The following is a 24,966-nucleotide window of genomic DNA, read 5'->3' on the forward strand; positions in this document are numbered from 1 at the left end:
ATTTATTATTTTATTATTTATATTTTATTTAGATATTTTATTTTTTATTTTTATATTAAATAATTACCTAATTATTAAGTAATTTTTATTATAAAGTAATAAACTTATTTTATTATTATTATTTTATTATTAATTTTATTTATTTATTTATTTTATTAATTGTTTTTATTTTTATTTTTTATTATGTAATTATTTTATTAAATAATTAAGTAATTTATTATTATAAGGTAATAAAAAGAGGGACTTGCTTCTTTTTGGAGTGTCTGTGCCCTAGTTCCCAAAATAAGAAGTGTTTCTACCCATTGTGGGTTTTGGTCATGTGTTGTAAGTCCGTCCCAATAGCATGCATAATGAAACAATATAATTAAATTTTACATCTGGAGTAGGAAATCCAGTTTACATCAGAATGCTCTTTTACAGTGAGAATTTTATGATTCAGCAGATTCGGTGTTTTTTCCATGCTCAATTAACTGCCTTTAATCTGGTTTGGTGCTTCAGTGCTGGTATAATAAGCAGATCAAATATAACTGAGTGCTTGAATCAAAGAGAATTCCACTGATTTCAAACCATCCTCCCATTGTGCTCAGTCCTGTGAGTCACTCCTTGCTCTACCTTTATCCCTTAAAAGAAAATTGCCTTTTGCAGTGATGAGCCATGAGAAATGCCTTAACAGTGAGGGATTTTTCTGATTTCAATTCCATCTGTCGTCTGTCCTGAGCCCTCCCACACTGCAGCCCCTGCTCTGATATTGCTGCTTCCTGCTGGTGGCATTGTGAAGCCCACAAATCTGTCACCCAAGCCCTCCTTCCATTTCCAGGTGTAATCTCCTCTTATTTATGGTGTTATTTATGTGCAGAGAGAGATCCTGCTGCTCCAAGGACTGGGGAGTGTCTGGGCTGTTCAACACTCCCCACTGCTGCGACTTTAACTCTTCTTTCAGAGCCTCTAAAAGTGACTTCTTATGTTTAGTGCCACTCAAACACTGCCATGCTTTAGGAATTATTAGAAATTATTTCTATAATAAATAGGAAAATGATTAGAAATTATTTCTATAGTAATTAGGAAAATATTAGAAATTATTTATATAATAATTAGGAAATTATTTCCAAAATAATTAGAATTAGAAATTATTTTTACATTTTTTCAAACCTACATAAACCCCTACAAAGTCACACTGCTGTGACTTTGACTCTTCTTTCAGAGCCTCTAAAAGTGACTTCTTATGTTTAGTGCCACTCAAACACTGCCATGCTTTAGGAATTATTAGAAATTATTTCTATAATAGTTAGGAAAATTATTAGAAATTATTTCTTAGTAATTAGAAATATTAGAAATTATTTTAGATAATTAGGAAATTATTTCCAAAATAATTAGAATTAGAAATTATTTTTACATTTTTTCAAACCTGCATAAACCCCTACAAAGTCACACTGCTGTGACTTTGACTCTCTTCAGAGCCTCTAAAAGTCACTTTATGTTTATGCCACTCAAACACTGCCATGCTTTAGGAATATTAGAAATTATTTCTATAATAATTAGAAAATTGTCAGAAATTACTTCTATAATAATTAGGAAATAATTAGGAAATTGTTTCTATAATGATTAGAAATAATTAGAATTAGAAATTATTTTTACATTTTTTCAAACCTACATAAACCTCTACAAAGTCACACTGCAGTGACTTTGACTCTTCTTTCAGAGCCTCTAGAAGTGACTTCTTATGTTTAGTGCCACTCTCAAACACTGCCATGCTTTAGAAATTATTTCTAGAATAAATAGAAAATTATTAGAAATTATTTCTATAGTAATTAGAAAAATATTAGAAATTATTTCTATAATAATTAGAAAATTAATTGAAATTATTTCTATAATAACTAGAAAACTATTAGAAATTATTTCTATAATAATTAGAAAGAATTAGAATTAGAAATGATTTTTACATTTGTTCAAACCTACATAAACCCCACTGCTGTGACTTTGACTCTTCTTTCAGAGCCTCTAGAAGTGACATCTTATGTTTAGTGCCACTCTCAAACACTGCCATGCTTTAGAAATGATTAGAAATTATTTCTCTAATAATTAGGAAATTATTAGAAATAATTTCTATTAGAATTAGAAAATTATTAGTAATTATTTGTATAATAATTATGAAAATTATTATAAATTATTTCTGGAATAATTATAAGTAATTAGAATTAGAAATTATTTTTGAGTTTGTTCAAACCTACATAATTGGCCATATTTTAAGGGCACAAACTCCTGTTTTTACTTGCTTTGATTGCTGAGGTTCTTTCATGTGGGAAAGTTGAAAAGTAAGCCCTTGCCAGGCCCTGTGTGTGTGCAAGTTTGAACTTTTCCTGTTTTCTCCAGAGCTGTTTCCTCCTCTCCGCCATACACGTGTGGGAACAGGCTCAGGAGTGGCTCAGGAAGTTCAGGGATTTGGGCTCCTCCAAAACCTTTGATGACCTAAGCTGCAGTTTATAAGAACATTATTTGTTCATTTAAAACACCCCTGTGCCCGTGGCTCCCATGAATTGGGGGTGGAAGGAGAGGAAGTGCAGAACAAGACTCCTCTTGCTGCTGTGGGAGAGGTTGTTCAGGAGGATGCACAAAGGTCCTGCTTGGAGGAGAAACCCAGTGAGGCTGCTCAGGGTGCAGCTCTCCTGCAGCTCCTCTCTTCCAAAGGGAAGACAAAGATGAGAAAATACAAGATCTGGAATTGTTATTTAAATTTTATTTTAATTTAACAAGCAGGATGTGGACAATATAAGCTTTTGACAATCTGCAAGACTTTATGTCCTGGTATCACCTTGCAGACGAAACATTCATTCCCTTGTTCTACATTTATTTACACTATTATTTACATATGCATTTATAAACTTTCAATAATCTGCCATTCTTTATGTCCTGGTGTCACTTTGCAGAGAAAACATTGATTCCCTTGTTCTACATTTACACTATTACATTTTATACCATTATTGCATTTATTTACACTATTATTTACATATACATTTGTAAGCTTTCAGTAATCTACAAGACTTTATACCCTGGTGTCATCTTGCAGAGGAAACATTTATTCCCTTGTTCTACATTTATTTTCACTATTTTTGCATTTATTTACACTATTATTTACATAATAATAGTATGTATTAGATTTCAATAATGTGCCATTCTTTATGTCCTGGTGTCACTTTGCAGAGGAAACATTTATTCCCTTGTTCTACATTTATTTACACTATTATTGCATTTATTTACACTATTATTTGCATATACATTTAAAAGCTTTCAACAATGTGCAAGACTTTATGTCCTGGTGTCACCTTGCAGAGGAAACATTTATTCCGTTGTTCTACATTTATTTTCACTATTATTGCATTTATTTACACTATTATTTGCACATACATTTATAAAGTTTCAATAATCTGCAAGACTTTATGTCCTGGTGTCACTTTGCAGAGGAAACATTGATTCCCTTGTTCTGCATTTAGACTATTACATTTTACAGTATTATTCCATGTACTTACACTATTATTTACATATACATTTAAAAGCTTTCAGGAGTCTGAAAGACTTTATGTCCTGGTGTCACCTTGCTGAGGAAACCTTTATTCCCTTGTTCTTCATTTATTTTCACTATTTTTGCATTTATTTACACTATTATTTGCATATTCATTTATAAACTTTCAATAATCTGCAAGACTTTATGTTCTGGTGTCACCTTATGGAGGAAACATTTTTTCCCTTGTTCTACATTTATTTTCACTATTATTGCATTTTTACAATATTATTTACATACACATTTTCAGCACCCAACTTCAGCTTCCCTTCATTCCTTCCTGCACCTTCCTGGATACTCCCTTTGGATTTATCTTTTTGTGAGGCTCTCTTCAGGCTTCTTTTGTACCCAGTTTTTGTGGTATTTAAGTCAGTAACAATTCTGTTTACCTTGGCTTAAGCTGTAAAGGTGCAGATGGAGCAGAACATCAGGAGTTTTATTTTTTTGATCTACAAGACAGCATGAGGAACGTCCAGGCGCCCTGTTTAGACTGGAAAGAAGTAAAATGTAGTAAGGAATGAAACCTTTCTCTTGAGTGTGAAGGTTTAGACACCTTAGCCCCAAGCAGGATTGAGCAGCAGCAACTGGGAGCAGCTTTTTTGGAGGTGGTTCTGGAGCAACCATTGGCAAATATGTGGAATGCTCATCTGCAGTCACTGTGATTTGAATTTTCTGAGATGTCTGCCCCTGCATCAAAAGAAAATGATTGCTCCTTTTAGTCGTAAATAAATTCACATTTTAGTTGAGGACACTTGTGGAAGTGGAGAGCAGAAACAGCAATTTCTTATTAGATCTGTCACTTTAAAATATATTCCCACTTTGATTCTGCTTTGAAGCATTCTCCTTTGAAGCAGCATTAAAGTATTTAAATATGTACGAGTCCTAGCAGGGGGAGATTACAAGTTGTGACACTGTGTAACCTTGGGGGTTTTTATATTTTTGCTTTTTGTTTTCCCAGGGATATTAACATAAGTGGTTTTTTATTGCTTGGAATAAAAATGGCCATCCACTTAAAGCTGCATAAAGATATTTTTTCCCCACTGGTGTAAAAAAATACAAAGGTGTTTGTGTATGAAGTGAAAACTAGTTTGGATAATTAATTACACCCCAGTTTGTCATGAAGATTGTGTTTAGCAATTTTTAGGGTACTTCTTACAAAATATTAAAAAATTATATATATAATGTAATATATATATATATATATATATAATGTAATTATATATATTATATAATATACATAACATTATATATAACAATGTATTTACTTATTTATTTAAATTAAATATATAAATATATATTTACATAAAATATATTTATATATTTATTTATATTTTAAATATATAATATGTACACTGTATATATTATATTATATTTATTCTTTATATATCTATTTTTCTTAATTTATATAATTTTCTATAATTATATGATTTAATAATTTTATGTTTTTTCTACTTATATTTTAATATATAATTTGATATATTTTATGTATATTCTTTTTATTTATATATCTGTATCTATATATCTTTATTTCCATGTTTGCCCCTAATTGCACAGCATGCAGCCTGCACTGTGAGCTGCAGAGTGGGGTTGGTTTTCATGCTGATTGCACTTCACATAAACTATTGTCAGCAAAAGCTCTGCAGTCAAGGCAAAATCACAAAATCACAGGGTGATTTACTCCTGTGGGTTAGAAAAGCACCAACCATAGGGAGAATGATGTCTCACCAAGATAAGAGCAGGGAAAACATCCTTGCCCAATATGCCCTGTGGGTGAGATGCGCTTGGGAACTGTGAAATGCTGATGGAATCCAGGGCTGGGTGCCTGTCCCAGGCTGGGCTCTCCCTCCTGCAGGGCTCTGGGAGCAGAGGCTGCAGCCAGGATGGCTCTGGGAGCACCCAGCCAGCCCCTCTGGATGCTGTGCCTGTGAGCCTGCAGATAAGGAAATGAATTCCCCAACCTTTGCCTGCAGGATTTATCATTTCAGATGCCTGTGACTCCCACTGCTGCTGTGCTCGGAGCTGTTGATTCACAGAGTTATTTCTCAGTGATCAGAACATGCTAGCTCCATGTCTTTTAACCCTTCAGGGGGGAAATGAGACTTTTTTTCTTTCAGGCGCTTCCATAAAATGTGTTTAAAACACATAATAGTCTAATAGTTTATTGCAGAAATTAAAGAGGAGATTCTGCTCATGTCACAGTAACATGGAGTGTAGTAGAGAGAAAATCAAACCTGGAAGAGCCAGGAGAAGTCACTTCCCTTCTTCTAAGAGCTGTACCTGCGGAGCAGCAGCAGCATCACAGATCCCTCCTGCAAAGAGGCTGGAGAAGGGACTTTGTGAAAAGGCACAGAGTGAGAGGACAGGGGGGAATGGCTGTAACCTGCCTGGGGTAGATTTGGGTTGAATTTTGGGAAGAAATTCCTCCCTGTGAGGGTGGGCAGGCCCTGGCATAGATACCCAGAGCAGCTGGGGCTGCCCCTGGGTCCCTGGCAGTGCCCAAGGCCAGGCTGGAGCCCCCTGGGACAGTGGAAGGTGTCCCTGCCTTGTTAGGGGTGGCACTGGATGAGTTTTAAAGTCCCTTCCCACCCAAACCACCCAAATTCTGTGATTCTGTGATGATTTGCCTTAAATGATATCACTGAAGTCATCTGTTACCTGGCTTCGTTTTACAGAGGCCAAAAAAACACAGAGCTAATTCCAGAAAACAAATCAGTTTAAATGGCAGTTGAGGAAAAACATCAGCAAGGCAGAATGCTGTTAAATACAAAAAACAAATTAATCAGATGTCAACTTCAGAGGCATTTTAAAGAGAGAGAAAAAGATGCCATACATCATAAGCATTTTGGAAAAACAACTCACTTTATATGTAGGGAGAATCAGTGTTCATCTCCTCTTCTCCCTGCATTTTATAAAATCTTTTCCAAGTTTTTACATTGAAAAGACTGCAGCAAAAATGAACAAAAAAAAAGAAAAAGCAATCTGTTACATTAAAACAGGTATTTCAGTAACGTGAATGTGAAACTATAAACAAGCAGTTTACAGATGTAGAGACCATTAAAAGAGGCTGAGTATGAGCTCATCTTTGGATGTGTGGGGACCATAAAATGCAACTGCATCCTCTGATAATCCACACAAAATTGGATTTCCAAGGACAGGATGTCAGTGTGTCCCAGATGAGGGATGGGATCTGTTGGGGAGCAAAAATGATAAAAAGAGTTGTCTTGGTGTTGAGGGTGTTTTTTTAATGGGCAGAACCAACTCCAAGGAGAAGTTTGCCCACCCTGGTTTGGTGTGTAATGTGGTGCTTTTGTTTTGTTTTGTTGTGCAGAAGTGAAGATGCAGTCAACCAGATGGCTGTCACTCCCTTCCCACTGCCTTCAGGCTCCCACTCTGCCATTGAGGTAAGGTTTGTGGGCTGTTGTTTTTAATTAGAGACTGCTGAATTGGATAGATTAATCATAATTAGCAGCTCCTGATAAGTTTGAGCACCTTGTGTAATTAAACCCGGGGTCGTAAAATGTGTTGGGTAGAGACTTGGCCTAATAGGCTTATTTTGCCCTGTCTCTTTTTTATTGATCTGGTTGTTCCTGACAGACCTGCGTGGCATTAACAGCAGCTCTTAAACAGGGCACTGCTGTACAGGAGGAAGAGGAGGCTCCAAACTAAAACCTTGCCAAATTTAAACCTTGTCCTGCTCCTCTTTCAGCTGGTTGTGCTGAGGCAGTTCTGCCTGGAGTAATCCTAAATGCAAAAGCAGTCTCGGTGTGGTGGTGTTGCCAGTGTTTTCTGTGATTTTTGCTGCTCCCTCAGCCCCAGTGCAGACTGACTGCTCCCCTGTGCACCAGGAATCCCTGCAGTCACCACACTCGTTATCATTTTGACATCTCAATGCGGTGTAACTAAATTTTCTAGATAAACTACACGGTTAGCCTCGCTGCTGCTTTTTAATTCTATTTCTATCTGAGCTAATAAAGCAAAAGATGTTTTGTAATTCAATTGGGGTTTGGTCTTGCCTCAATAAATCCATGTGCATTGAACTCCTGGTATTTCCAGGAGCGTGGCTGGGATCCCTCAGCAGGGGCCACGGGAGGTAAGGCTGGATGCATCCATCTCCTGTTTGCCCTCTTGCTGTTGTTTTCCACCTTCTCTTACCTCTGCTGGCTGCTCCTTGCAGGCCTGGTGCTGCACAGAGCAAGAACTGCTCATGTTTTGTTTGGATCTCAGTCGTTTTTGGACAAAGCTTTGGCTTTTCCTTCTCTCCTCCGCACCAGCAGCACATCCCAGGTGCAGCTGGTGCTTTATAAATTACTCAACAATTCACAGAGTTCATTTTATCTTTAATACCTGCATTTATTCCCAGCTTTGTTTAATACTTGTGCCTTCAGGAGGAAGCACAAAGCTTTGTTTAGGCACATTCTGGTCGACTGGCTGTAATTAGACTCTTACCCAAGTGTGTCTCTGTTTGCCTGTAGAGGTAGATGCTTGTGGGTTGAGTTTCATGCATTAATGGCAAGTTCTGACTATTTACATTATGTTTGTTTTATAAGTAAATACGGGTTTTTACTTCTAGCTGGTATCTTTTTATTATATAAAATCAACACAACCAAATATGGTGATGTTATACAGAAGTTTACATTGCTTTCTTTGGCAGCTCTTCCTCTCTTTAAATAAAGAAAAAATAGCCTTATATCTTGAAATTATATCTTCAAATATCTTTGAAATACCACATAAATATTTAACATTGTGTCTTACATGCACCCTACATGTAACTTGTCAGATCACATTAAACAGCCTGGCTGTGGAATGGAATATCAGGGTGCCATAGTTACCATGGATTACTGTGTCAGTTTTCTTCAGCTCATCTCTTGATCTTTATCTTATCTCTTTATCTGCAGCTTATCTCTTTGTCTGTGTTATATGAGAAGTGATAAACAGTAAATACACCTTAAATCAGGGTCTTGTGTTGTGCTGTGATACTGTGGGCACGCCACCAGAAACAGAGTCTATTAAATATTAATTGCTGTAAAGTATGTTTTTAGAAGTTTCAATCACCAGAAAGCCACAGAATGAGGTATTTTTTTGCAACAGTGCACAGAGGTGCTTTGTCCTCTCCAGTGGTGGCCGAGACATTTGAGTTCACATTTACTTAAATGTAAAATGCCTAATGAAAATTCAGAAATAGTTTTGTTTCTGGGCCTGAAGAGTCCAGGGGAGGCCACGGGGCTGGAGCCAGGCTGGGAGAGCTGGAACTCACCTGGAGAGGAGAAGGATCCAGGGGTGGCACTGGATGGGCTTTAAGCTCCCTTCCCACCCAAACCATTCCATGGTTTTCCCAAGGTGCTCAGGCTGTGTGGTGGAAACTGGGGCTCCTTTAACGTGCTGAGGTGTGGAGAAAAGCTCTCCATACCAAGTGCACAGCTTTCACAGCTGGCAGGGGTTAGTGTGGCCTTCAGAGCTGCCCCTAAGGGCAGCTTTGGGAATATCTTGTGGTGCTTTTTGTCAGCCAAGTGGGACCAAGGTCTGCCTTCCCCGACTTCCATCCCTCATTTGCCCATTGGGAAGCTTTAGTTGTGGATCTTTCTACCTTGTCATGCTGCTCCTTGTCTAAAAAATACAACAAAAAAGGGTAAAACTGTTCAGTTTTTCTGTTTAGCTGTTCTAGGGCCCAGAGCTCTGTTTATAAGCTGTTGTCAATCCTTTCTCCAGGACCACAGTGGCACCGAACCTGCAGGTGGTGAGGAAGACCCGAGCTTGGAAGTTGTCATGAAAAGCTTGGCTGATGAGGAATCCAGCAAAGCTGTGAGTGACTTGAGGCAATATTTAATGTTGATTAGAGTTCAGAATGTGGAGGCTCACTGGGCTTGATTGGTTCTCTCTGCCTTTTTATTGGAGTGTTGCAGCACTTTTGTCAAATAATCTCCAGTACATGTAAAATCTGAATCAAACTCAGCTTTACGTACCCAGCCTGTTTTCATGAGCTGAGCACTCAGTAAAACTTGTTAAAATACCAAGATAAGAGTTTCCACATAGCAATTGGGCCCTCTCTGGGGTTCTTGGTGAGCGAGGGGATTGTGTTTCCACTCCTGCCATCCATGTGTGACAAACTTTAGAAAAAGCCTGGTCTGTAAATCATATTCTCATTTCTATTCATAGCTTCATAAATTCTAAGGCCAAGATGTCTATTATCATAATCTAGTCTTGCCTCCTGAATAGCACAGCTATGGAGTTGCTCTCAGTGATTTCTGCATTAAGGCCATAAGTTGTGCTTTAATGTGGTTCTGTCAGTGTGCACTGTAATAAATACTGAACTTCTCATTGGCACAGATGGAGATTTTTGTTGTTTGATAGGTCAGGATCATGCATTATCAGGAATCTGAAAGTCCTTCAGGGTGCAGCTCTGATTTCTTCTTTTTGGACACTGTGTTAGAAATTTAAAATGGAAAACATTAAACATGACTAAGCTGGGGGTACCTCAGAATTTGCTGAGGGAGTTTTTGCTGCCTGCTCCAGTTTCAAGGAGTGCAGGACTTGCTGTATGTCCTCAGCTAAGGAAACCTGACATTTCTGGGTATTTTTCCTCTTAGATGTCTTCTTCCCGCTCCATCATGTCTCTTGCAAGGAGTGTCTTGGGATTTGCAGATATAAATTGAGTATACAAAATGCTCTGCAGCTAGTAAGTGTTTAATTAATGAGTCTGCAAATTCCAAGAGTTAGGAAGCATTATGTGCTATTCAAGCATCAGAATTAATCAGCCATGGATTGATTTATGTCCCTAATGGATCACTAAAAGGTTGAGTTATTGCTGTTTGGTAGCCCAGTGCAGATTCCTCTGATGGGTTGGAATAGAAAGGAATCCGATTTTGCCTGGATATATTTGCAGGTGTCACTCACCTGGTTTTATTGGAGTTCTTGCTCAGCTTGGCAAGCAATTTTAGAGGGATTGCAAGGTAATAGGAGAAGAAGCAGATAAAAACACACAAAATATGCTACACAAAAGTGAACTTTTGGTGTAGGCCATGGTGCTGTGCAGCTCTTTGAGTGGTGTTAGAGGAGGGGTGAATTTAACAGGAGAAAGAAATGGCAGCAATCCCAGGAAGGTGTGGAGGGAAGATGCCTCTGGAACCACAGGAAACCCAGAATATATTGGCAGCAAGAAAGAAGGGAACTGTGGAGCCAGGTAAAAAGAAAGAAAAAGAGTTGTTCCAAACAGCAATGGCAGAGAGGTAAGAGAAGGCAAAGGTCTGCACTGAAAAATGTTGGAATTCCTGCAGACCCAACTGCTCATTCCACAATGCCTTCAGTTGGGTCAGCCCTTGGTTTAGGGGAATAAATGGATTAAAAAATAATGGCAAAAGCCAGTTTCATTATTTCAGAGTGTTCTTTCAGTCAGGATTTTAAAACTACTTGGGGAACATTTCTGAGTGGGTCTGAGTTTTGGGAGTGTCCTGATGGTTCTGGCCCAAAGGGTTTTTCTTAACTGTCTTTAAGTCTTTGACTCAGCAGTGCAGCACAAGAGAAATTGGTGGTTTTGGGAAGGGAGATTTGTCTTTCACTCTTCTAGTGAAGCAAAAGAAAACAGTGGCTTGTTTTTGAAATAGGGTGCTGCTACCAGAGCCTCAGTGCTCCTTCACCATTGTTACTGAATTTCCCAGGAACATGTCAGGAGAAATCAGGAATGTGAAAGTCAACAAGTAAGATCAAGTTCGCTGAGTAAATAAAAAGTATGTGCTTATCAGCAGAGATCTTCCACAAGTATGTACAGCTCAAAGCACGGGCAGGATGTCTCACCAAGTGACAGCTGTAATAAAAGGAAAGTTAAAAAATTCACATCGTTCTCTGTTCATCTGTTGCTGATAAATTTGTCAGTCTCTCACAACATACTCTTTGTTGTCACTTCATCACTTTAAAAGCTATAAAGTTCTATAATGGACATCATTGTGGGCTTGGATGATAAGAAGGGGGAAGGAAAACAACTTTGTTTCTGAACTGGGGCCAGTGGAAGTGTGAGGCACAGTCTGTGTGTTTGTTAGCTGAGGTTTAGGTGGCCTCCTGGAAGGTTGAAGAAATCTGATTTTCTATAAGGTGTGCTTGGAAAAGAATTGGTGGAGGGGGCTTTGAGATGCTCTTGGAGGATTTAATCTGACAAAGTGAAAATGGTTTGTGGGAATGGATTCATTTGCCTTTAAAGGTTTGAACTTGGAACAGTAATCTGAATCACAAAAAAAACAGAAAACAAATCCTTGAAACCCTGGCAAAGAGGAGGGGCTGTGTAAAAGTGCTTTTGGATGGAGCTGAGGGTTGAATTTGATTAAACCAGTTGGGCTGCAGGCTTTTGACAAATGCTGAGTGTATTTGGTGCTCATTTTGCTCAGGTTCCTCTAGCACAGTTAAAAGATCAGGGAGATGTGAAGGTGGTGCTTGCTTGTGGTGCAAGATGAAGCCTCAGATTTTAGTCACATACCACAATGAAAAAGGGAAGTATGAAGTAATTTTTCATTGCTCATTAAAACAATCTCTCAGAAGATGACAGAGCAGTCTCCCATTCCTCCCCTGACACCTCTGATAATACAATGAGATCACCCCTTTATCTTTTTTTCCTGTTATCCTTTTGGATAATAGTTGCCGTTGCAGAGTTACAGCAAGCTTGGAGAAAAAATCAAGGGGAGAAAGAAAAGATCCTGTGGGGGTTGGGATCTTTTAGCATAATAAAACTCCAGCAAACAAGGCCAGCACTTCCAAGATGAAACAATTCTGTTTACTTTTTTTAATGTAGAAATTGTCATCTTAATTAGAAATTCTTTCTGAGATGCAGAGTAACTTTTGAATATCTGAAAAAGGTTTGAGGTAATCTTTGGAAGTTGGCACTTAGTTTTTCTGCAAGCTAGGCTGTTGATCAGAAGTTTTTAATAGGGGTTAAAAAAATAACTATTACTTGAATCAAAATGAAGAGCTAATAAGGGAGGGCACTTTACCTGTCTGGAAACAATTGTAAAAGTAGGATATTAAAATATATTTTTGTGTATTGCAAAGGAAGAGAAATAAATTAGGCTACAAGTGGAGCCAGTGATTGAAGTACCATTGTTGGAGATCTTTGTAATGGGGCTGGAGGGTGCATTTGAAGCAGTTGCTTTATTTAGGAGAGCCAAAAAATGAGGGGGAAGAGAGAACAGATGACTGGGACCCCTCCTGCTGTGGGCACTGAGGGGTCCCTGCACACAGCCTGGGAATTGCTGTCCCAGCCATTCCAGAGCATCTGTGGTAATCCCTGCTGTGCCCTGCGTGCCCTCAGAGCTCAGGGCTGGGATTGTAATAACTCCTGATATTTTAATAACTGACTCCTGATACTCCCTGGGCTCACAGCAGCTTTGCCTCATTTGGGCTTTGGGCTTCAGCTTTGCTTGGTGGTACAAATGGATTTACATGGAGAAATCCTAAAATCCCTGACTGGTTTGGGTTGGGAGAGACTTTAAATCCCACCCAGTGCCATCCCTGCCATGGCAGGGACACCTTCCATTGTCCAGGGTGTCCAACCTGGCCTTGGGCACTGCCAGGGATGGGGCAGCCACAGCAAATCAGGGAATTCCATCCCAGCCAGGAATTCCTTCCCAATATCCCATCCATCCCTCTGGAAGCCATTCCCTGTGTCCTGTCCCTCCAAAACATCACTGCACTTCCCTGGAACCATCATTCTGAGTTTTGGAGGGTATTTTATTGAAGCTAATGAGACATTTCCAATACATCTTGTTTTCTTTTTTTTACTTTTTAGGATGTGAAGTGTAAAGCTGACACACCAGTGGTGGCAGATGAGCAGGAGGCAGAGGAGCAGCTCCCAGAAAATGTAAGTGTGTTCAGGAAAATGTGTGTCCAGGAAAATGTCTGTGTCTTCATGTAAACCAGCAAGGGAGGGTTCTGAAGGCTTGGTTTGGTTAAAGACTGAGTGATTCTTGAGGGGAAGGGATTAACTGGGAAGACATTAAAATAATTTCATTGATGGAAATGTGAAAAATGACTGGCTCCTCTTTAAATGTGTGGGAATTGCTTGTTGTCCTCCCGTTGATTTGGAGGATTTAATGATCAACAGCTGATGACAGTGACCTCAGCACATCATGGTGGCTGAGAACTGATCTCTCCTGCTTCTGCTTTGCCTTTAGGTCCTCAGCCAGGTCAAGCAGCCCAAACCTTCCACAGCAGCCCCAGGGAGCTGCCAGGAGTCACCCCTGGAGCCAGCAGCTCCTCACCTCCCTCCAGAGCCAGAAGCCCCCAGCCGTGGTAGGAACCAGCCATTTTGCCATAATGTGGTGTATTTTTACTACCCTGACCCAAATTGGGTGTTTTCATTTTGTTTTCCACATAACTTCTGCTGAAGTTTTGTTTCTTTGAGCATCTAATGATCTATTCTCAGTTATTTTATAACGTGTTTGTATTTTGCTCTTCTGTCACGATTTTTGAGAGGGGATGGAGGTCACAATTTCTGGAGGTGTCTTCACTTGTTTTTCTTGACTTTCACATACAAAGATGATCTTGTTTTCGATTGAAGTAGAAGAATAGACAGTTTGAGACATGCTGTTCATTCCATGGTGCTGCAATGTGGTTTTACCTCTCCTGAAAGGAATACCCCTTTCCATCATGATCAGAATTGCAGAGATGAAAACTGAATTAGGTGTCCTCACTGGCTTTTACTGGCAGCATTTATTCCCAGAACTCAAGTCACTCTGGTTTAGAGACCTCAGAAGTGACTCAGAGTGGCCCTTTAGTTCAATTTTATGAAGGTGAAGAGCAAAAACAAAGAGCTAAATTAGCGGTTGTCGCACAGCTAATTTTGGAGGTTCTCGTTTTCTTGCTGCGCTGTGTGACTGATTCCTTGCCCTTGTGATGTTCCCAGGTGTCTTCCCAGCTGCTCTGCCTGTGGATCCAGCCACCTGTGCCATAGTGCCAGGGCAGGAGATGACCATAGAGATCTCCAAGGGGCGCTCAGGGCTGGGGCTCAGCATCGTCGGGGGCAAGGACACTCCCCTGGTGAGTTTCTGTTATAAAATCATGTTTGCTGCACACAGAGACAGGGAAAACATGGAAAATAGCAATGCCCTTAATGGGTAATTGCTCTGATAAATTGTTGAGAACAGGGAGGACAAGCCAGCTGTAAGCTCCAGTAAAAACTTGGTGATTTTGCCTTGTGTCACATCAGGTGATGTTCCTGTTTAAATTGTTGGTGTTTCAGTGGTTTTGCTGCTCTGGTCAGAGGCTGCAAATGTGTGTTCTTTTATTTAACCATTGTGAATCATGAGCTGGAATGGCTGAAATTAATGTTGCAGAGGTGGAGCTGTCTCAGCAAGGATAACAGCTCTGTCCTGAGAGCAGGAATGCTCAGTAGCTCTTTAAACAAACTGTGATTTATCTGCCTGCCAGCAAAAGCCCTTGCAGAACAGGGGTAAACCAAAGGTAATCTTTTATTGCTTTCTCTGCCTTTTGGCTTAATCTGCCTCCTGGATATGCTGTTTTTTGAAAAAAAAATTATCTTCAGATGAATTAAAATATATTAGTTTGAGCATGAGCTCAGCAAATTGGTGATGCTAAAACCCATAAACTGCCTCTGCTCTGGCTGTCTCCTCTCCACTTCCCATCTGAGAGACTTTGCTGCAGTGTAAGAGAAGCAAGATTGGGTTTTTAAATGTCAAATTCAGGTATTTCAGTAAAGAAGTCTCTGTTGCAGAGGTGTCTGTGCTGGGGTCTCCTGAATTCCCTGACACTGAGACTCTTCAGGCTGTGGAACTGCTCTGGTATATGCAGGTTTTTCCCAAAATATCACAGTGGTGCATCACAAAGCATGAAAGTGTTAGCAGGTACAGACAGTTGCAATGTAGCAATCTTCTTCTAGGGGAAAAAAATAAAAATAAAAAAATATTTTAAAGGAAAGTCAGAAGAAAATAAAGTTTAAAAAAATAAAGAAAGGAAGTCAAAAGGAAAAAGAAACTTTTCTATTGCAGAGTGTGGGCTGGATCTTTTACAGCATTAAAGCTGAAATTGGAAAAAGATCAGTTTTTGGTCCCAATCTCCAGTTTTGTAGAGCTGGGATGAATTCCTTTGTTTCCCATGGAGATGGAGCTGGGTTACTGTTCACTCTTTCCAGCCATGCACAGCTTTGTCCCCATTCCCCCTTTTTTTGTCAAGCTCCTCAGTGTTGAGTAAATTCAAATAAGTTGCTCAGTGTTAAGTCATCTCCCTGCTTTTTCATTTAACTGGAATTTGGAAATAATGCATGGCAGTCTGTCAGGTCCAATATGGTGTGTGTCTTTAATGAGATTTTAATATAAATAAATGAAAATTGTAAATAACTGCTGTACAGAGCAGATGAGAAAAATGCAAAGGGTTTTAGTCTTTCAATTGAGTAAATGGTTTTGGTTAAGTATTATGCTTTCATTAGTTTATTCATTAAAGTGTCCTCCTAGGAGTTGATTTTAAAAGTCTGTGCACTGGAGTGCAGTAACAAACCATGGAGGGAGGGAGGCCCAACTCCCCAATTTCAGATCCTCAACTTACCCAAAATGAGTCCCTGTTTCTTCTCATAATTCTGGATCTGCTCATTGAAAGGCAAGGAATGGTGTTTCATAGGAAACAAGGTGCTTTTGGGAAACCACAGCCTAGCCTGGTGCTTTGCCATGTGCACAGACCCTCTCTGGGATTCTCCATCACTTCCTCCTGCTCCAAACCAGCCCCTTCTCCTCCAGGGGATGTGGGATCCCAGAATCCTGGGAGAGTTTGGATTGGAAACCTTAAAGATCCTCCACTTGCATCCCCCTCCCATTTTTCTGTCTTCTGATCTTCTCCAAATTACTTTGATGCCTTTCTTTTTTTTCTCTTTTTTTTCTTTTTCTTTTTTTTTATTATTTTTAGTTGCCCTGGAGTTAGAAAACCTTCTGTAAAGAGTTGAAACCAAGTTCACGTGACATAACGAGCAGTAAAAGCAAATACTGCTCAGGGCTGTTGGAAAGTTCCTGTCTCTCTGAGTTTCAATGGAACAAAACAGCTCCGTGGGGCTGAGTGATGTGATGGATGTGTCTCGCTCTCTGTCATTTGGGTTCAGCTCAGTTACACACAGGGACATCTTTTGTGTTTTAAAAAAGGCAAGATCAAAGGAGTCCATCACTCCTGGAGGTCTCGTGTGGCAGAAATTCTGTGTCCAGGATTCACTGTTTGGTGCAGTGCAGAGGAATTAGTGTGACCTGTAATTGGCTCCAGCAGAAGTGCCCACAAACCCCTGAAGGACATGAACCCCAGCTCCTGGGATCTAAAACAGAATTTATCAGCATGAGAAAAGCCAGGAATGCTGCTCAGAACATGTGAAGTCTGAAATGGACATGGCAAAGCCTGTAAGGGCCTCACCCATGTTGTACTAAAATGTTCTTGATCTATAAATGCAGAGCTGAGGGTACTCAACAGCAGCTCACAAGGGATGGGAAAGCTCTCTCAGAATATTTTATATCTTCCTGGAGCACAAGATGTACAGGCCCAGCTTTTGGAATAATAAATCTGGCAGCCAGGGACAGGCTGCTTGGAAATGAAATATGGAGTGCAACTTTTAAGTCATAACCTCAGGAATCTCATCAGGAATCACCAAGTAGAGACTTGAAAAATACAGCGTGTGAGCAGGGAGGTTAATTTGTTCAGGAGGTTGGAAAGTGATGTCTTAACCCCTGTGAAAGGTTTTTTGGTGAGGAGATGTCCATCCCCTGAAGCTGCAAACCCTCTCAGTGATGTATTATGAACCAGGGCTCTGCTGGAAGGATGTGCTTGCAGGAAAGGTTGTCCTTGGGAGTTGTCTTCATGTTGTTGATCTTCTCTGGAGCAGCTCTATTTCATTTCCCTCTAAGTGCTGATGTTTTATAAAGTATTTTTTTCTCTTCACTCACTTTCATTTCACCTTCCCACATACCCCTGAGAGAACACAACACATGGCCTCTGCTTTAAAGCAATTAAAGTGCAGAGTGGAGCTGGCTGGAGCACAGGCCTTTCAGTTTGTGATTTTTATTTTTTTTTTTTTGGTTGTAGTCCAATCAAACTTGTAAAAGTAACCTCAGAGTGGGAATTTAAAACAAGGGGAAGGAAAAAAGAAATGTTTTCAGAAACATCCCCAAAATGAGGTTTGAGGCTCCCCAGGAGATTTTCATCCTGAATCCTCAGAGAACAGGGCATCAGGGGATTGTTTTAAATTGTGCTCATGCAGATGGGATGAGGGCTGTGTCCAGAGAGGCTCTGGGTGTTGGGCAGGGTTAGATCAGCCTGGCCTTGTGGAAGGCTTGAGATGGAATGAGATGGGCTCTGAGGTTCCTCCCAACCCAAACCAGCCCAGATTCTCTGAAATTATCACCCCAGAGTGGGTGAGTGCTGCCCACTTAACAACTTGCACTGATTTTCTGTCATCCAGGACAGTGAATTTTCAGGGATTTGACTCCTGGCAGCCCATGGAAGAGGCACTGCTCTGACACAAACATTTTCTGTGCAGGGTGGGGGCTCTGCCCTGCTGCCAGCTGAATAATTCAGTGATGGTCGAGTTGATTACTGGTGGTTATTGACTCTGCCTGGGCGATGGAGACACTCAGACAGCCAGAGGGCATGCAGCAGTTTCCAGGCTGGTTTGGGGATGTTCCTCCAGGCAGGGCTGGGGAACCTGGGAGGGCTCAGGGGCTCAGCTGGGGCTGGAAATCACTCCAGCTAATTGCTGAAGAGGTATAAAAGGAGATTGCAGGGTCTGTAACTTAGGGCTCTCTGGAGGTGGAGATGGTCATTATCTCAGCCTTACATACAGAAAGGAAGAAAAATGTACTTTGTGCTGTGTGGTGTTTGTTGTAAACAACATCAAACCTCTTATGCAGGATTTTTTATACTGGCTGGTCTGCTTTGAACGTGGTAGATTTTCTTTTTGTACTTTTGCTTTCAGCTGACTTTAATAAAAAGCATTTTTAAGGCAATTAAGAAACTTTAAGGTACTCCATCTGTAAAATAAAGTGATCCACGAAGCTGGAACATTAAAAACACCAGAATATTCCTGTGCTCAGCTAACAGGAGCTGGTGAGAGCTGGGGAGCAAAAAGGTTCCCTGATCACCTGGGTGAGCCCAGAGGCTTTTCTGGGAGCTTCCTGAGGGTGGGCTGCAGTTTGACAGAAGAATATTTAGATTCATTCTGTCAGTCCAGGTGAGTCATCCCTTGAATAAACCCCATCTGTTCAGGAAGGGCAAGGGAATAATCAGGAAAACTGTGACTTGGAGCTGCAGCTGTTCAAGCCCCGGTGTTTGCCCCTGGAGCTGAGAGGGATAATTACCCTGTGAGGGCTAATTACCCTGTGAGGGCTCCGTGCTGCCAAAACCAGGCTGTTCCTGCTCCAAAGCCGAGCCTGGAGCTCAGCTTTGTGCTCAGCTTTGTGGGGCCCTACCTGAGCACGAGGGCTCTGGGGCTGCTGTGTGTCACTGAGCAGCTCCTCCCTCGGCTGAGCTTTCATCCCACCCTCCCCACCTCAGTTATGTTTAAATCCAGGCAGAAATATCTTTATCAGTATAGCCAGACAGCTCTGAGTGATTGCTCAGTGCAGCGAGGACCGAGAGCGTTCTGCTGAAATGTGCTCACCTTGTAACTACAAATGAGAAGGGGATATTGCCCTCTGGGGAGGCCCCAGCAATATGAGGGCTGTAAGATGCTGCTGCTGCTGCTGTTAAATCCCCCACACAGTGCATGGAGCAGTGGGATGGGAAAGGGGAATGGCAGCCCTGGGTGTTTAATCGTGGTTTGGGTGTCACAGAGGGAGAGGCAGAAATGCAACCCCTCCTAAACCCCACACTCCTAAACCAAAAGGGAATTTTTTAATGGCAGGGTGGTAAATGCAGTTAGCCTGAGGTTGTGAGGGATGGCTCTGATTCCTGCCTGGGTGATGCTCAGGTGGAGCTGGTGGATCCATCATCGTCCCACTGGCTCACACGGGCATGACAAACCCAAGCTGCTCTGTACATGAGCTGTCACAAAAGGGAATTAGGGCACTAAGTTCTGCAAATCGTGTCTTTGATGGCTCTTTGGCAAGGGTTTCGCTGATGGTAGGGCTTGCTTGAGTAGCAGGGCCTTGCTTGGAGGAGCTGCTGCCTTCCAGGAATGGAAGTCAAGCATAAAATTGAGGCTGACAATATCCAAAAGCAGCAGGACCTGTCAGGATGGGCTTCAGGAGGATCCTGGCTGCTGCTGGGTGAAACCCCTGGCTCTTGGCTTCCTGGACCTCATGCATTCTTTATAACCTCTGCTGTGCTCTGTACACTGCAAACTCCTTTTTTTTTTCTTTTTTTTTTTTTGGTAACTTAATAAAATAATGAGAGTGAGAGAGTTAAGGTTTTAATATGTCATTCTGTGTTTTATTATTCCCTCTAAAATGAGCATGTATACTTTTTGAAAAACTTTGGTTTGCTTTGGCATGTGATTCACAGGAACATAGCTCTTTCTATCATTCTGACTTAAGTCATATATTTTTACACTAAACATCTTATTACCTTAGTTTTATTATTTCAGAATCAAAGGAGAGCTTGCAAATGTCTATGACTGCAGAGAGAAGGAATGTTAATGAATAGTGCCATTGAATTTTCAGGTTTTAGCTTTTCTGATCTTAGAGAATATAACTGTAAGCAAAAATATTATGCAAGCTGAATAAAATTTAAATAAATAAGGACCAGATGTAACTATAGGGGCCTATAAAATGTAATACAAATACTATCCACTTCCTTAAAATAAATCTGTATTTTAGTATGAAAAATTATATTCATATTGATATTGTGGATTAATCTTTTTTATGAAAGTTGGCAAGTGAACACCACCTCTTGCAGGGGCTTGTTCTTAAATGGGAAACAGACCCTTTGCTGTGACCTTGAGCAGGGCAGGCTCTGGGTCTCGTGCAACGTGGAGCATTTCTGCATTAACACAGTAATAGGTTTTTACATTCTGCAGCCTGTTTTACTGCAGCACTGCTTGCCTGAGCATTTGGGGTGCCTGCTAATGGTTTGTGCTCGCCAGCAGTGGCAAAACCCTGCGGTGCCAGAAGGAGGAGTTTGCATGAGATAAACCCCTCTGAGATGTCAGGTGCTTTGCTTGGGCTTGACCTTCACCCTCCCTTGCTGGAAAGTTATCTTGGAGATTCCATTTGGAGCTGCAAATGGAAGATCAGAGATCATAACACTGCTGTTGTCATTTCCTCTGCCTGCAAGTAACCAGCTGCTGAGTTTATTTTAACTACTGAGAGGCTCCTGCATGGGGTTAATTCTCCAGTGGAACTCACTGTGCAGCCAGTTGATTTCTGCTTTTATCTGGGAACCAGCCTGTAAAAAATGAAATTTTTACAATTTTACTGCTCTGAACAAAGTATTGAAGAAGTTGAGAAGGAAATAACCAACAGGATTGTGCTTGCCCTGGGAAAGAGATAAATCCCTGATCCTGCACTCAGCAAAACCCCTTGCAGTGTTATTACCCTCAATAATGCTAATTTAGTGCAACATTTGTAGCTATGTAGGAAATCAGTTGGAAATGTGTCATGTTAGCTTGGGAAAACACAACTTGTCAACTAAATCAGAAAAACATCTTTTCCAGAGCGTGGTTTTATCTGTAGTTTACTTTCTGTCTTCCTCCGGAGAAGTGCAGAAAGCTCCATTCCGTGCACCAGGTGTGTGGTTATGGTTGGTGTGGGGTTCATTCTGTGCTGGTTGTTGCAGTCCTCAGTGGGGAATGGTTCACCTCCCTTTTGCAGGTGTCTTTGGTGCTGCCCAGGTCATGGCTGGAGCCCAGGGACTGAAACAGCAACAAAGACCAGCCCAAAGTTCAGCTCAGTTCAAGCAGTAGGACTTGGTGTGTTCAGGGCTCTGCAGGAAATCTCTTTACCACAATCTGGACCTTCCTTCCTCTTCCAGCCAGCACCAGGAATATGGAGATCTGTCTGCTCCCCTTCTTTTGAAATCAACCCTTTTGCACCCTGATCCATCTTTATCACATAATGCAACTTCATCAAAATACCCTTGGCACTTAATATTTGTGCCTCCTGCATGTCTGTGTCCTGTTCCTCCCTCACCCTCCATTCCCAACATTCCCAGTAACATCCTGGGGGTTGATTTTCAGTGGCTTTCCAGTTGAAATCTGCTTCTTGTCCTGCTCAAGAGCAGCTGCACAGTAGAAAAGAAACACAGGACAGACTGGTGTGATGGTGTTCACAGGGGTTCTTGGATGAGGGAAGAGACGAGGATCTGACTCCGTGTTTCAGAAGGCTGATTTATTATTTTATTATATATATATTACATTAAAACTATACCAAAAGAAGAAAAGGTTTTCATCAGAAGGCTGGCTAAGAATAGAAAGGAATGATAACAAAAGCTTCTGTCTCAGAGTCCGAGCCAGCTGACTGTGATTGGCCATTAATTAGAAACAACCACGAGACCAATCCCAGATGCACCTGTTGCATCCCACAGCAGCAGATAACCATTGTTTACATTTTGCTCCTGAGGCCTCCCAGCTTCTCAGGAGGAAAAATCCTAAGGAAAGGATTTTTTTATAAAAGTTGTCTGCGACAGACTGGCTCAGGAGCTGCAAACTTGCAGGAAACGTGAGCAGCCCAAGCCTAAAGCCAGCAGCTTGTGAGGCTTTCTCACCATGGTTTATGCTCCTGCAGGCTTTTAAGGATCACTTGGTCAGTGATTTTCCTGAACAGGATGCTGACTTCACCACCTTCCTCCCAAAGGCTCAGTCAGGGCAGTGCTCCGTGGTCCTTGCCTGGGGTCTCTGCCATACCAGTTCTTGACATTTAAGATAGAAAGATTAAGCTGTCAATCTGGCTGAATTTAATGCTCAGAGTTAACATGTCTGTCTGTGCCCTTTGCTGAGGGCTGAGTGTGATATTCTTCCCCTCATGGGTCTCTGCATCGTTACAAATCAGGCAGAAAAACATCCTCGGCCTGGGGGAGGAGTTGAGATCCATCTCCCTGGGAGCTCAGGGTTCTTCTCCTCCTCAGATGAAGGGCAGTGCAGTGCAGACCATGCTGTGCTCGTGGTGCCAGCTTTATTTTCCAGAGGTGGGTGCTAATTCCTGTCAGGCCCCTTGCCCTCACTGTTTGCTGTTCACTCTGCACCAGCTTCGCTCTTGGAGGTGTTGACCAAGAGGCTCCACAAGCTTCTCCTGCTTCTCTGCCTTCACTTCCACAGCCAAACCCTCATTTTCTCCCTCCTGTGCCTCCTCTTTGCCCCACAGCTGTGCAGGCACAGGGATGTTCTCAGTCACAGCAATGCTCTGCTGGTGAGGGCTGTGCCTGTCCCACAGCTCCAGCCTGAACCCTGCTGAATCCTTACTCTTTGGAGACCATTTCTGCTTCTTGCCAGGTTTGGGGCACATCATATCCCAAACAGCTGTACTTTTGCAGTATTTGGGAAATATTTGCAATATTTCTGCCTTGCAGGTGATGTTTGTGGCCATGCAGTGCTCTGTCAGTGCATTCAGTCCATTTCCTTGGGCTGCAGGCCCTTCAGCACCAACATTTTTGAGCCCAGGATGGTCATTTCAGCAGAACAGGGAAATTCACTTCACATCTGTGGTTTTTTCAGTGTTTTCATGGTTGGGCAGTCTCAGTTTACACCTGCCAGGGTGGACTTTGTTTAGCATGGAGAAGCACAGTTTGCATGGCCCAGCTATATTCCGCATCCTTCCATCCCAGACAAGAGCTGCTCAGCTCTGCATTAATTCCCCATTTGTGTAATGCTCCCAGACTGTGCTCTGTCAAAATATACAAAGATTAAAGCCCCAGTTTGTTGAATGGATTTGTAAACTTTATGAAGTATGTGCTTTCAGCAGCTGGGTATCTTTTTTTAAACAAGTGTGTTCTTGATACGGGAGTGTTTTTATTTCCCCTCCTGCACGAAGGGTTTTTGTGACTCTGCCAAGCTCCACCATGGAGAGCCATAATCTGTATGAAACTGGTGGTGAAAGGAGGTGGGGAGGGATGGGGAAATCTGTCCAGAGCCACCATGAATTCACAGCCTCTAGCTGAACATGGACACCACTTTCTCTTCATCCCTCTTGACTGATTGATTTTGAGCTTTGATATCAAGCACACGTTTAATTTGAACAGGAGCTGCAGATGTCCAGAAACCAAAAGCCATCCTTTAAATGAATGTATTGTTTCAGTTATAATATATTCTGGTTTTTTTCTGAGGGACTGAGAGGGGTGTTCCAGCTTCAATCCATGCCTGTTGATAGAGTCATTACAGCTTGGTTGGATGGCTGGAATATGACATCTCATCACTGCATAAAGTCTTTTAAAATATTGATATTATTAAAAATGTTCACTAGCATCAGTAGTTTGGTTTGGTTTTAGTGATTTGTCATGGATGATCAAAACTAACAGAGTCTTATCCAGATCCCACTAGATCCAGTGGAAAAAAAATTACTTCTGGTTTAAGTGCTTTGAGCTGATCCCAGGAGTATCAGAGGAAAGAGATGTTTGCCATGCTTTGTAAGCTCAGGAAAACTAAAACTGACATTTATGCCTATGGACTATTCAGAAATCTTTACAGTGCATCATGGACACGTTGCTGTGTTCTGTTTTTAATCGATTTGATAAGCCTGGTTCAGCTACACTACTTTAAAAAAAATCCCGCTTAAGAAAAACAGTGTTTTGGCAGATCAACGAGATGTTTCCTTCTGCAGGGTAGGCACAGAGCGAGCAGGAATGTACCTTTTCATGCCATGTGTATTTTTAGTCCTGGGTCTGGCTTCTCACACATGCAGGAACCACAGTGTAGCACTGAAGTGTTGCCTTTTCAAATAGATGATGCAGATTATCCGAGCTGATAACACTTGGTGGTTCCTGGGTCTGAGCCTTCGGTATGTGCAGTTTTACATTTAATAAAGCAGTGCTGGGAAAAGCTGCTAACTCCAGGTTGGTGGATGTTTTAAAAGCAACCACAGATGGAAAACAAACTTAAAAAGATGTGATTGAAAGGTCTTTGCTCAAATTTGAGGAAATATGAGATTAAATCCAGTCTGAAAAGGTTTAATTTGACCATCCTGTGTACATGCCCACTGTGCAATTCCATGATTTTCTGTCAGTTTTCTGCCAAACCTCCTGGCCATCCACTGCCCTGGTGAGAATGATGTTTCTTCACAAGCTGGTCAATATTTTGTGTTCTCTCATTGGCCACTTCTCCCTGCCTAAAATCTCTTGCACTGCTTTGGAGTAACACCATCATTTGTTAAACAAAGTTGAAAAATACCTGAACCCCAAACCAACCAACCAAAACCCCACAACAACCCAAACCCCACAACAGGGAGAAGATGGACATGCCTGTGCTGCTCTATTTTTTTAGTATTTGTTGCTTCAGTTATTGCAAAAAAAACCCTGCAGTTGCC

General features: G+C 41.3%; 1 protein-coding gene across 2 annotated transcripts in view; it reads left to right on the forward strand.

The window, feature by feature from the left end:
- The window catches only part of PATJ (PATJ crumbs cell polarity complex component), a 144,077-nt gene that overhangs the window by 95,632 nt on the left and 23,479 nt on the right, over nucleotides 1-24,966 (forward strand). For both annotated transcript variants that reach the window (XM_064719301.1, XM_064719300.1), the window contains exons 29-33: nucleotides 6,885-6,957; nucleotides 9,263-9,355; nucleotides 13,323-13,394; nucleotides 13,708-13,825; nucleotides 14,439-14,572. In XM_064719301.1, the coding sequence (XP_064575371.1) occupies nucleotides 6,885-6,957; nucleotides 9,263-9,355; nucleotides 13,323-13,394; nucleotides 13,708-13,825; nucleotides 14,439-14,572 (490 nt within the window). The remainder of the gene's footprint in view (nucleotides 1-6,884; nucleotides 6,958-9,262; nucleotides 9,356-13,322; nucleotides 13,395-13,707; nucleotides 13,826-14,438; nucleotides 14,573-24,966) is intronic.

Source organism: Zonotrichia leucophrys, chromosome 8 (genome assembly GCF_028769735.1).
Source record: "Zonotrichia leucophrys gambelii isolate GWCS_2022_RI chromosome 8, RI_Zleu_2.0, whole genome shotgun sequence".
NCBI classification, from domain to species: Eukaryota; Metazoa; Chordata; class Aves; order Passeriformes; family Passerellidae; genus Zonotrichia; species Zonotrichia leucophrys.